At 35.7% G+C, this 13,189-nt stretch overlaps 1 protein-coding gene across 1 annotated transcript; it reads right to left on the bottom strand.

Annotated features, from left to right (window-relative positions):
* Positions 1 to 41: 41 nt before the first annotated feature.
* Positions 42 to 5,960, bottom strand: LOC133197014 (uncharacterized). The gene is made up of 7 exons (XM_061333253.1): positions 5,882 to 5,960; positions 5,040 to 5,663; positions 4,188 to 4,392; positions 3,167 to 3,367; positions 2,101 to 2,339; positions 518 to 659; positions 42 to 401 (listed from the first exon to the last, which is right to left on the bottom strand). Exons 2-7 carry the CDS (start codon positions 5,552 to 5,554, stop codon positions 372 to 374), a joined length of 1,332 nt encoding a protein of 443 aa, XP_061189237.1. The 5' UTR covers positions 5,555 to 5,663; positions 5,882 to 5,960; the 3' UTR covers positions 42 to 371.
* Positions 5,961 to 13,189: the final 7,229 nt, after the last annotated feature.

Raw genomic sequence — 13,189 nt, 5'->3', positions numbered from 1 at the left:
TTTCATCGGTCAGAGTAATGGTGAGTTATACATATAAGATATAGAAGTACAAAAATTTCTTATGTTTAATACTGAACAATACATTTGACATACAAGTATAATCAAGGAAAAGTGACAAATTTTACAAAACATCATGCTTTCAGATCACACATTTAGCTCTGAATTATTCAAAAGTTGTCATACTTGATTACAAAGCTGTAATATTTCAGAAAGCTATCTTATGTAAGCCAATGTGGCCTGCACTTTAGTATAAGATTTTATGTTGCAAGTCAGAATTGCAGTAAAAAAACACTGCTTGTAGGCACTGGGCATTGTCCGGACTCCTCTTGTATATAAATGTCCATCTCTTCCAGATGTATTTTCTATTTGGATCAATACGGACTATACTTCAAAAGGAAATCCTGTTTTAAATTTAAGAAATGACACATACATTATTTCAAATGATTTTCATTTCTAGAAAACATAAAAATATCTGAACAAAACATCTGTATGTTTTATTGAGATCAGAAACAGTTACCTTGTCATGTTGATTGCCAACAAATCCCTTCAGGAAATGAACATATCGGGCGGCAAATTCAAATACTGTAGCCTTGTCAGTCTTATCAGACATACCAGGTACCAGCTTTCTTAAAACATCACAGGCATCTTTGATTCTAGCTCTGAAATAGAAAAAAAAATCTAAAGATAGGCATGCAGTTATTTTAATTAAGCATTGAATTCTTATTTTTGGATGTCGTCGGTCCTATAACACACCTGGCGGTGCCGACAAATTGAATATCGCGCCTTTCAGAACTAGTGTGCTTAATAGACATAAGAGCCATTTGTGATGTTGGAAAGTTACGTAAATAACGCAAATGAAAATTCTGAGAAAAAAAATGACAAATTAATTTTAAGTGCACGGTTATTTTATTTTATGTTAATTTAATAGGGTAGATTTTTTTTTTGGATTAAATTGAGTCAAAACAATATACATTTTGGTGTTCCTAGATATTGAAAATAAATATAGTTCCTACTGTGTATTCTATTGAATGGTAACAAGGTTTCACATGCGTTATAGAGATCTGAACGTCATAGATTTCTAAGGATTTCATGAAAAAAATTACACTGAATGTAAATATTACCGTATTAAATCTCTTATCCAAGCTAGTATCAAAGATATGTACAAAGTTATATGTACAACAAAAACAAAACTATTAAAGTGAGATGGTGACCATCTCAGAGACCCTTTTATAAAATGTAAAGTACACAAGGGTAAAGGGACTTGTTTAGGACTGTAATTGAAGAGGAATTTTCTGTACACTGAAAAGTTTACGTCATGGTATAAGCAGAAGAAATTGCTATTTGAAATTTATTTTTGAAAGAGACTGAGTAAAGTTATTCAAAATACTGTAAAGCACTTTTTATTCTGCCTTGACCTAGATTCTTGAGTCAAGCAAATTGTGATGAATGAGTGAAACTTGTTCAAAGGAAATATATATACATATGTATTCCAAACAAGGATTTTACAAAGATCTGTTGGAACCTGACTTCTGATACAGAAATTTGGATCAAGTTTCCTAAACAGCTTTATCTAAGGACACAGTTCAGGTAAATTAGGAACCAAATTGGGTCAATGGGAGAAAAAAATGTGCTCTGGACAAGGACTTACGATATACTGTACGTGTACATACATTGGCGTATTCAAAATCACTGGGCATGGAGTTGTTGGCATAATCATGAATTAGCGCTATACATGTCCGTACCGTGTATTGCATTTATAAATGATTTCTTAGCGGTATTAATGAATTAGTGCATCGTTGTCCGCGCTAAAGCCGCTAAAATATGAAGCCCGCTTTTTTAAGTACACATACAGTACCTTTTTGACCCTTACCTTTTTCTTAGAAACTTAATGCATAAATACTCTGTGGGTGATTTATGCTTATTACAGGCCTCACTAAAGCAGGGTCCTTAGGTTTATATTAATTTCCATGTATATGAAATTATTTGTTATAATTCTGTCAAATACACATATTGTCATTTCTTCAATATAATTGTGATCAAATGTATTTTCAAGTTTACGTATAGTTATTGTTTTGGAGAAATTTGGTCTCAGATGGTTACCTTCTCCTCCTCTCTTTCATATTGTGTTGTTCCCGACCATCTTCTCCAACACAACTACTGAACAAAGAGATGTCGTAGAACTTGTTATTGTTCTTGTCCAATGTGGAGCTCAACAGAGAGGTGGATCCATCCGAGGTGGAGGAGACATCTGTGGTTGAGGACTTATCAGTGGGGGGATCACCAGAGGAGGGGCTCTCTTGAGTCTCCTCACCGCTGCTGTTCAGTGTGCAGTTTGTTGTCTAACAGTCGAAGGAATTTTTTTTTTTTTAAATTCACATTCAAATTGATATATGCTAAAAAATACCTGTAGTATCTACGGAGAGAGTACGTAATTCTGCTTTACAGTGCACTTAATCATAGATCAAACAACTTTAAATTGCACAATGAATTGTAAAGTTAACCTTTTGCAAAGCACTCAAAAGTATAGAACTTGCAGGGCACACACAACCAAATCAGGCAATGTTTTGAAGTTTGTTATTTCCTTTATATAATAATTATAATACAAAAAAAAGTTAACACTGTCATTTTATGTAATTTTCAACTTTCCCAACAGCATTTTGTGACATCGCCTCCGACTCATAAACAACTTTGAACTTTGCTATGACCTTGACCAAACCCTCTAACCTAATCAATTCTCTGACCTTGGTTCGGGGTCATGACACATTCTCTTCTCAAGAGCAACTGATCTGTACAAAGTTCCTGAAAAAACTAGCATTCCAGTATTATATCGTTTTTGCCTTAGATGGAAACAACACGCTTCGAAATCCTTTGATCAGACTGGTTCATGGTCATGTTCTAAAATTATTAATACACATTGAAGACTATGTCTCTAGTTTTCAACCATCACACTGTGACAGTTAACAAGTCAGAACAAATGACCTTGCATCTTGGGTAACCCAAAGGTTTTCTCAAAATACTCTAGCCAGCATCTTTAAATTTTCAGCCATGCTCACCAATTAAAGCCCTTTGATCTGTGATTATAATCTAAGAACTTCTGAATTAAAGTTGTTTAGTTTTAAAGTGAATCTTAGAGTTTAACTTTCATAAAGATAGGTACATGTAATACCTTTGGTGTTGTAAAAATGCTTTTGTCTTTTTGGGTAGGAGGAATGGGTGTGGCAGTCACTTGGGGGAGGGGCTGGTATAGCTGGGGAGAGCCATCGTCAGTGGCAGTCATGTACAGCAGCTGCCCAGTCCTGGGGTGTGGAGTGTAAACATAGCAGCCTTGAGAGGTCACTGCAGTGTGGTGGTGATTCTCGGGTGTCTCCTGTAATGTTACAAGGTTACTTCATTAAAAAAGCTTGAAAATTGTCATTACCCTTTACTTTCTAAATAAATTATGTGCCCTGTTACTTTCTAAGGTTTCCAAGTAATGTATTTACAATATTTAGGAATTATCCTTGAAATTTTATGTATATATTCTTTGTTAAATACATGCATTTACTTTAAATAAAAGATACAATAAAACCTGGTTATAGCAAAGTCCTGGGGACCTGTGAATTTACTTTACTATTTATTCATTATATCCAATTATAACAATTTGTTATTTAGTATATAAACCAAATGTTTTCCTTCAAGTAGAACTAAGAAATATATTTTTGGAGGTAAGATATATCAAAATTACCTAGGAGTACAGTACTAAAGTTTTTTCAGGTGAATTTTATTTCAAATATAAATACTTAATACTGTACTTACAAATTTTGTGATCTTTGAAAATTCATTATAAAAGATGTAAATTCTTTTATTTTTAACCTCTACAGGACACAAAATCAGTTTACTATATCCACAGCTTATCTGTATCAGAGTTTGTTATAACTAAAATCTTACAAGGAATTGCTAAGAATTTCACTGGATATAAAAAAAACTTCACTATATCCATACATTTGCTATATCTGTGTTCATACTAAACAAGTTTTACTGTATACATGTATAACTTAATCTGTTTGGGTATAAATTTGGGTTTTCGGCTTCATTGAAATGAAACAATGTACAATATCATACAGGTTTTGTTCTAAAGAAGATGATGGTATACTTTGTTTCAACATTCCTTAAATATATATTTATATATATTTAATTAACTTATTAACCATATTTTCACTTCTAATCAGCACCAGATTTTTCTCTCTCCCTGGATTGTTCTCTGGAGTGGAGTGTAACTGAATGACTGGTTGATGTAAGCTGGTCACTGGATATTGAGGAACAGCAAACCCACTGTTCATCAAGCTTCCATTTAAACTATCATTCAGTCCCTGAGGTTCCCCGGCATTGTAATTTGGATCCTGGGAAATAAAACTGGAAGGAAATAAAAAACAGTCTTAAGTCAGCTAGTGCTAATTTAGATTTGAGCTGATTGCTAACTATCATAAATGAGTGTAAATTTATTTCTAAATAGAAAATTATTTCAATTTGGACTATTAATTTATTGTGTTCATATGACTTTTGGACTTTAATCTAATAAACATGAAATAAGTGATTTTCTTCTTTTTTTTAATTAATTAATAAAAGATATTTGGATTAATTTGCTTTAGGTTGTTAAAGCCAAATACTATTTTTCTATCATGACCTCTCCCTATAAAACATTAGTTTTATATGGACAAATGGAAAGATCTTCAACTTAAATTACTGTAAAATTATACTAAAATCATATATTTTCGTGGGGTCAAATTTTTGTGGCTGAGGAAAAAGTATTGGTTCGTTGGGATAAAGAAGTGCTAAGCTTTTATTTATTTGATATTATACATTTCGAGGATGACATGAATTCATGGATCTCTACATACCACGAAAACAAATAAAATCCCCCCCCCCCCCCTGAAAATTTGTGATTTCACAGTACCACTCTTCATTTTGGATAATTGATTTATTATGAGCTAGCATACAAAATTACAGAAAAATCTTATAGATCTAATAGAAAACCTTATTTACCTTTCAAGCTAATATACCTGTCATTGTCTGAATAACATCTACTACTGCTGTCCATGCCTGTGGGGACAATATTCATGGCATTACACAGATACTGCTGCTGCATTGCAACCTGTCTTGTGAGATGATCCAAGATGTTCTCCTCTCCAAATGAGGTGTCTGCACTTGCCATACATGGGTCCTGGGTGTAGGATTGATTTGTTCTCTGCAACGCCAGGCGCTCTATGTCCATCTCAGCACCATGATACATTTCATGATTATCTTCCCCACTGGCACTTACAATCATATAGTATGAGTTGGGAACATCACTAATGCTGTCATTATTAGGACAACTTTGAACAAAGACTTCATTTTCATTGTCGTCAGCTATCGTACTTAGACACTTATTTAGGACCAACTGCTGCAACTTTGGAACTTCACCTTTGTTTACAAGATTTGCGTCATGATGCTTGCTGGATTCTATAAGATTTGCCAAATATTGCACTTGTTCCGGAGAGACACCTTCTAAGTTTATTTCTTGAATTGAATATGACATGTTTAATCTTTCGATTAGAGGTTTGCTGCACAGTAAATCACCAGTGTCTCGAACTCCAAGCGTTGGCAAGTGAAAGAACGGGGCTATCGTCAATTGTATAGCCTAGAAGCTAAAGGTAAAATAATACCGTGATGCAATGGAATTGATGATGTTAAATAAATAAAAACTATATATCAAAGTAGATGAATCACATTTTATGAAGAAATGTCGACACTGAATTTTTTTAAGTGTCTAAACCTCTAAGTCCCCTTCAGTTCACCTTTAAATGTTGCCCTGATATCAAATTTGGATAGTATACATAGATTTATCAACAAATAAAAATTTTACCTAGTTTCCAAAATTCGAGCACCTGTCAATTTCTTATCCGGGAAGAACCATGACTTTTCAGAGCGAGCTCACAGGCGTTAGTTCACTATTCGAAATATATGACGTCAGAGCTAACGTCATCAGAAAGGCTACTAAATAGGGCTTCGCAATGTAATATTGGTTTTAAGAGATCTAGTTAAATATCGTTTAATCATTTGATTAAACCTGGGTTCAGCTAGCGCTACCCCCCCCCCCCCATTTATTTTACAGTGAACTTGCGGGAGTCAGAGCAAAATATGTCAAAGAGACTGTGTTCAGGATTTGAAACCCCCACCCTCTCTACAAAGTCCTAAAATAAATTGTGGACTTTATTGAGTGGCTAACATTGCCAGTACATTAACATTATTTTAATTTTTGACCCATCTCTTGGCTGTTGGCTGTTGGGCATATTATAAGCTATTTGACTAAAAGTTTATCATGGGTGGCAGGGGCGGAGCCAGGAATTTTTTTCCAAAAGGGGGGGGGGGTGTTCCACCTCAGTTAGAAAAAAAATCCAACCCAGAAAGTTCTTGACAAGCAAAAAAAAAAAAAAAAAAAAAAAAAAAAAAAAAAAAATTCCTTCCCAAACGTATTAATCCCAGAACATTTCTTGACATGGAAAAAAAACAACGTAAAATCCATTACCCAAACGTGAAAAAACCTATTTCGTGGTGGTGATGGTGGGGTCCACGTTTTCTAGGGGGTCCAATGTCATTTTTAATTTGCTTCAGTATATACTTTTAATAACTCTGCAAATTCCGGGGGGGGGGGGTGTCCGCGCATGGGTGGAGCAAGATTTTTGTGAAAAGGGTACTGTAGTGCTGATGGATCATAAATTTATCAAATGTTAGAATTATTTTTATGCCCTTGTAATCGAAGATTTAACATTGCCTAACTTTTGACTGGTTTGAGCTATGGCTCTCATATTTCACATGTCTATTCCTTGTGACAAGGCCTTTCCTTGGGTACAAACATATTTGACCTCTTGACCTTGGTGTCTGACCCAATTTTACAAGAATTTACCCAACTTTAACCTTGGGCGTAACTTTTGAACAAGTGGGGCTAGGGCTTTCATACTTCACATGTGTATTCATTGTGATAAGCTATTAAGGCCATTCCATGGATGTAAATATTTTTGACCTTGACCTTTGAGTTTGACCCACTTTTAAAAAACTTTAACCTTTGACATAAATTTTGAACAAATAGTACTAGGGCTTTCATATTTCACAGGTGATTCCATGTGACAAGGCCTTCTTTGGATACCAACAATTTTGAAATTTTGACCTTGATCTCGGAGTTTGACCTACTTTTGAAAAATTTTAAACTTGGCCATAACTTCTGAACAGTTAGCGTTATGGTTTAAATATTCCACATGTGTATTTCTTATAACAAGGCCTTCCCCTGGGTACCTTTAATTTGACCTGGCCTTCGAGTTTGACGCACATTTTAAAGAAAATTTAATCTTGGTCATTACTTTTTAATGATTAGTGCTTGGGCTTTCATATTTCACAGGTATATTCATTGAGAACAAGTCCTTTTTTGGGTAACAACATTTTTCATCCCTTGACCTTGGAGTTTGACTTGCATTTGAGAAACTCCAACTTTCGCCAAAATCTGTCATACAGAGGCACCAGTTTTTCACAAACACATCTTGTTTTTTTGATTGGTATTAGCTATAGCTTTCATATTTCACATGTTTATTCCTTGTGTCAAGTACTTTCTTTGGGTACCATCATATTTGACCTTGGAGTTTGCCCCAGTTTAACGTTGGCCATAACTTTTGAACAGTTGATGCTAGGGCTTTCATACTTCCCATGTGTAATCCTTGTGACAAGACCTTTCTTTGGATACCAACAACTTTGACCATGACCTCGGAGTTTGACCTACTTTTGGAAAACTTTATCCTTGACAATAACTTTTGAACAATTGGGGCTAGGGCTTTCATACTTTACATGTGTATTTCTTGTGACAAGACCTTCCTTTGGATATCAACAATTATTGCCCCTTGACCTTGTGTCTGACCTACTTTTGGAAAACTTTAACCTTGGCCATAACTTTTAAAAGGTTGGTGCTAGGGCTTTCATATCACACATATGTAATCCTTGTGACAAGACCTTCCTTTGGATACCAACTTTGCTATAAGTTGCCATAAGGGGGCAACAGTTCTTGTTGAATATGGTTATAATCATCTCATCGCGAGTCGCCTTCCTCGATATAACTACCGTACTGTGGGGAAAAATGTTTTCAGAATAGTCATTCATATTTACATGCGTCCTCTATAAAAATTTAAAATTATTCAATGTAAATTTGAATATGACAATTCTTGAAAGTATTTTTTTTAATTGTGTATAGCAATTTTTACAAAGTGTAGGCCCTACATTTGAAATACTAGTATTCATATTTCTATTACAACCCATACGTACGTACTTATTTGAAGTTATTTCTTATAAGAGGTCGATCCAGGTTTTTGCAAAGAGGTCAGACCCCCAACCCTCTTCCAGATTTTTTTTCTTTTCAAAAACTGAAGAAAACCATATTGTGAACTCTAAGCACCCCTTGAGAACAACGATCATCAAGTGCAATTTTTATAAATATGCATGCATGAAGTGACTTTTTTCCCTCGCTGCAACTTACTTTCGATATTTATATAACATAATTATAACTATTTCGACAGTTGTGAATATTTACAAATATAACATCATATACAAATGATAGAAAATAACTATAATCACAACAAAGACAAAAATGAGCCGTAACTGCCTTGTACACAATACTTCGTTCTTTAATTGTATTTCTTTTCAAAAATTACATGTATTATTAATTGAAAATGAAGAAGAGGTAATATTTTGTACCTTTATTAAAAAAAAAATGATATTTGAATATTCTGTAATATATTGGCTTGTCAACCTACATGATGTAGTATTCATGGCCGTAGGAACCGGGGGCATATAGAATGCTATAGAAAACATAGCTACTATATGCTTGTGCTTCCTCATTACGTCGAGCTCTAGCAAATTCCAGGATTTGGACAGTTTTTTTTTGTTTGTCTGTCAGCGTCAGATTATTTTGGGAGCTTGGCCCTCTCACTTTTTGGTAATTTTTTTTTGGGGGGGGGGGCTTGTCAGAATTTGTGGGAAGTCCCCCCCCCACCCCACTTTTGAAACCGTTGCTACGGGCCTGCATTACATTTAAAATATATAATCCTTGTGCTGAAAAAGTCGGGAGGTAAACGAACACCCTTTAGTTGTCATACAAACATGCATCTTCCAGGAAATCTTTCCAGGGGGGTCCATACCCATTAAAAAATCCACTGCATTTTTTTTTTTACTAAAAATAAACCGTACTTGTCCAAAACCCGAAAAACCTATTCTGGGTGGTGATGGGGCTACAGGACAAGTCGCTTTCCTTCACATATGTACATGTATATATATAAATGACTATCCTTACCATTTATAAGGTTCCGTGTATGTAATATAAAAACAATCATGTTAGAAAATTTTCTGGAGTTTATAAATATGATAAACTAAAAAAACTGGTTTGAATTGGGTGTCTGTTGTGTATACTTGCACTACAGGCCATAGTACGCGGGACAGGGCGCTCCCCTTTTCCCTAGTAGTTTTGTGCTGTTTTTTAAATATGTAAATTTTTATTTAGATGCTGCTTGCCCCCCCCCTTTTTTTTCTTTGTTGCTATAAGGTTGATTCTAGCAAATTCCAGGATTTAAAAAAAAAATTAAAGACAATTTAGAACAAGAGGCCCAGGGGCCACATTGCTCACCTGAGCACTATTGCTAGGAAAAAGCAGAAATCAGTTCAGTCTTGAAAGGTTGAAAAGTTTAAATAAAAAAATGGTTCGGGGGGGGGGGGGGGGGGGGGGGTCATGAATTGAACAAATTTGAATCTACATTATCTGAGGATGCTTCGATCAAATATGACCAATCATGGCTTTGCTGTTCTTGAGTAGAAGATTTTTAAAGATTTAACCTATGTATTCCTATGTAAAACTTTGATCGCCCATTGTGGCCCCACCCGACCCCCAGGGGTCATGATTTGAACAAACTTGAATCTACACTATCTGAGGATACTACCATATAAATATGACCAATCATGGCTTTGCTGTTCTTGAGAAGAAGATTTTTAAAGATTTTTCCTATATATTCCTATGTAAAACTTTGATCGCCCATTGTGGCCCCACCCGACCCTCAGGGGTCATGATTTGAACAAACTTGAATCTACACTACCTGAGGATGCTTCCACATAAGTTTCACATTTTCAAGCACAGTGGTTCTTGAGAAGAAGATTTTTTAATGATGCCATTAATTTTTCACAAATTCTTAGTTATCTCCCCTTGGAAGAAGGCGTGGCCCTTCATTTGAATAAACTTGAATCCCCTTTACCCAAGGATACTTTGTGGCAAGTTTGGTTGAAATTGGCCCAGTGGTTCTTGAGAAGAAGATGAAAATGTGAAAAGGTTACGACAACGACAACAACGACGACAGACAATGTCAAATTTTGATCAGAAAAGCTCACTTGAGCCTTTGGCTCAGGTGAGCTAAAAAGGACAACCCCCATCCCCCAAAATAGAATTTTCAGTCGAGTTCAAGCGTTTTAGGCTTAATTAATTAATTTATTGTAAAATTCTTTTTAGTGCTTAACCCATCAACCCTTGAACAATGTTGCTACTCCACTCCTTTATATTGCAATAAGATTTCCATCTTCGATCAATTATTCTGAAACTGAACAAGAGGCCCATGGGCCACATCGCTCACCTGAGCACATTGGCTAGGCACAAATCAGTTCAGTATTGAAAAGATTACCCCGGCGGGGGGGGGGGGGTACTTCAGAAGATTTTTAAAAAAATTTCCCATATATTCCTTTGTAAAAATTTGATCCCCCATTGTGGTTCCTCCCTATCCCAGGGGTCATCATTTGAACTTGAATCTACACTACCTGAGGATGCTTCCATATCAATATGACTAAACATAGCTTTTCTGTTCTTGAGAAGAAATATTTTTTCTATATGTTCTTATGTAAAACTTTCGATCCCCCAATGGGCCCCACCCAACCCCTAGGGGTCATCATTTGAACAAAATTTTATCTACACTACCTGAGGATGCTTCCATATCAACATGACTAATCATGGTTTGCAGTTCTTCAGAAGAAGATATTTTCCTATATATTTCCTATATATTTCTATTTAAGACTTTGTGGCCCCATCCTACCCCCGGGGGTCATGATTTGAACAAAATAGAATCTACACTACCTGAGGATGCTTCCACATAAATATGATCAATCAGGGTTTTGCTGTTCCTGAGATGAAGATTTTTAAAATTTTTCCTATACATTTCTATGTAACTTTGATCCTCCATTGTGGCCCCATCCTACCCCGGGGGGTCATGATCTGAATAAATTTGAATCTACCCTACCTGAGGATGCTTCCATATAAATATAAACAATCTGGGCTTTGCTGTTCCTGAGAAGAAGATTTTTCCTATATATTTCTATGTAAAACTTTGATCCTCCATTGTGGCCATGCCCTACCCACGGGGTCATGATTTTTACAAACTTGAATCTACACTACCTGAAGATGCTTCCATATAAATATGACTCATCATGACTTTGCTGTTCTTGAGAAGAAGATTTTTAAAGATTTTTCCTATATATTTCTATGTAAAACTTTGATCCTCCATTGTGGCCCCATCCTACCCACAGGGGTCATGATTTGAACAAAATAGAATCTACACTACCTGAGGATGCTTCCATATAAATATGACTCATCGTGGCTTTGCTGTTCTTGAGAAGAAGATTTTTAAAGATTTTTCCTATATATTTCTATGTAAAACTTTGATCCTCCATTGTGGCCACGCCATACCCCCGGGGGTCATGATTTGAACAAACTTGAATCTACACTACCTGAGGATGCTTCCATATCAATATGACTCATCATGACTTTGTTGTTCCTGAGAAGAAGATTTTTAAAGATTTTTCTTATATATTTCTATGTAAAACTTTGATCCTCCATTGTGGCCACGCCCTACCCCCAGGGGTCATGGTTTGAACAAAATAGAATCTACACTACCTGAGGATGCTTCCATATAAATATGACTCATCATGACTTTGTTGTTCCTGAGAAGAAGATTTTTAAAGATTTTACCTATATATTTCTATGTAAAACTTTGATCCTCCATTGTGGCCACGCCATACCCCCGGGAATCATGGTTTGAACAAACTTGAATCTACACTACCTGAGGATGCTTCCATATATATACGACTCATCATGACTTTGCTGTTCCTGAGAAGAAGATTTTTAAAGATTTTTCTTATATATTTCTATGTAAAACTTTGATCCTCCATTGTGGTCCCGCCCTACCCCCGGGGGACATGATTTGAACAAAATAGAATCTACACTACCTGAGGATGCTTCCATATAAATATGACTCATCGTGGCTTTGCTGTTCTTGAGAAGAAGATTTTTAAAGATTTTTCCTATATATTTCTATGTAAAACTTTGATCCTCCATTGTGGTCCCGCCCTACCCCCGGGGGTCATGATTTGAACAAACTTGAATCTACTTAACCTGAGGATGCTTCCATATAAATATGACTCATCATGACTTTGTTGTTCCTGAGAAGAAGATTTTTAAAGATTTTTCCTATATATTTCTATGTAAAACTTTGATCCTCCATTGTGGCCCCGCCCTATCCCCGGGGGTCATGGTTTGAACAAACTTGAATGTACACTACCTGAAGATGCTTCCACATGAGTTTCATCTTTCCTGGCCCTATGGTTCTTGAGAAGAAGATTTTTAAATGATGCATTTATTTTTTCACTAATTCTTAATTATCTCCCCTTGAAAGAGGGCGTGGCCCTTCATTTGAACAAACTTGAATCCCCTTCACCCAAGGATACTTTGGCAAGTTTGGTTGAAATTGGCCCAGTGGTTCTGGAGAAGAAGATGAAAATGTGAAAAGTTTACAACAACGACGACGCCAACGCCGACGACGACGACAGACAACGGACAAATTTTGATCAGAAAAGCTCACTTGAGCCTTTGGCTCAGGTGAGCTAAAAAGGTGACCCATTTCAATGACGTACATGTACATTTATCCATTTAAAACCAGTATACAATGAACCATTAAAACATCTCAAAGACTCCTATAACCACTGTCGCTGTTTTAAAGACAATACATGCCAATGATTTTTGCTTTTCAACCAGTTTTTCATATTGCATCATTTAGCACTGGGCTTTTAAATTAAACAAGCATTCTGAGAGTATTGCATTAGCAATACT

The sequence above is a fragment of the Saccostrea echinata genome, unplaced genomic scaffold (genome assembly GCF_033153115.1).
Source record: "Saccostrea echinata isolate AGI-Se365-2 ecotype Australia unplaced genomic scaffold, CSIRO_AGI_Sech_v1 ptg000001l, whole genome shotgun sequence".
Classification (NCBI taxonomy): domain Eukaryota; kingdom Metazoa; phylum Mollusca; class Bivalvia; order Ostreida; family Ostreidae; genus Saccostrea; species Saccostrea echinata.
The sequence above is the reverse complement of the archived record's forward strand: the minus strand, read 5'-3'. Positions and strand labels throughout refer to the sequence as shown.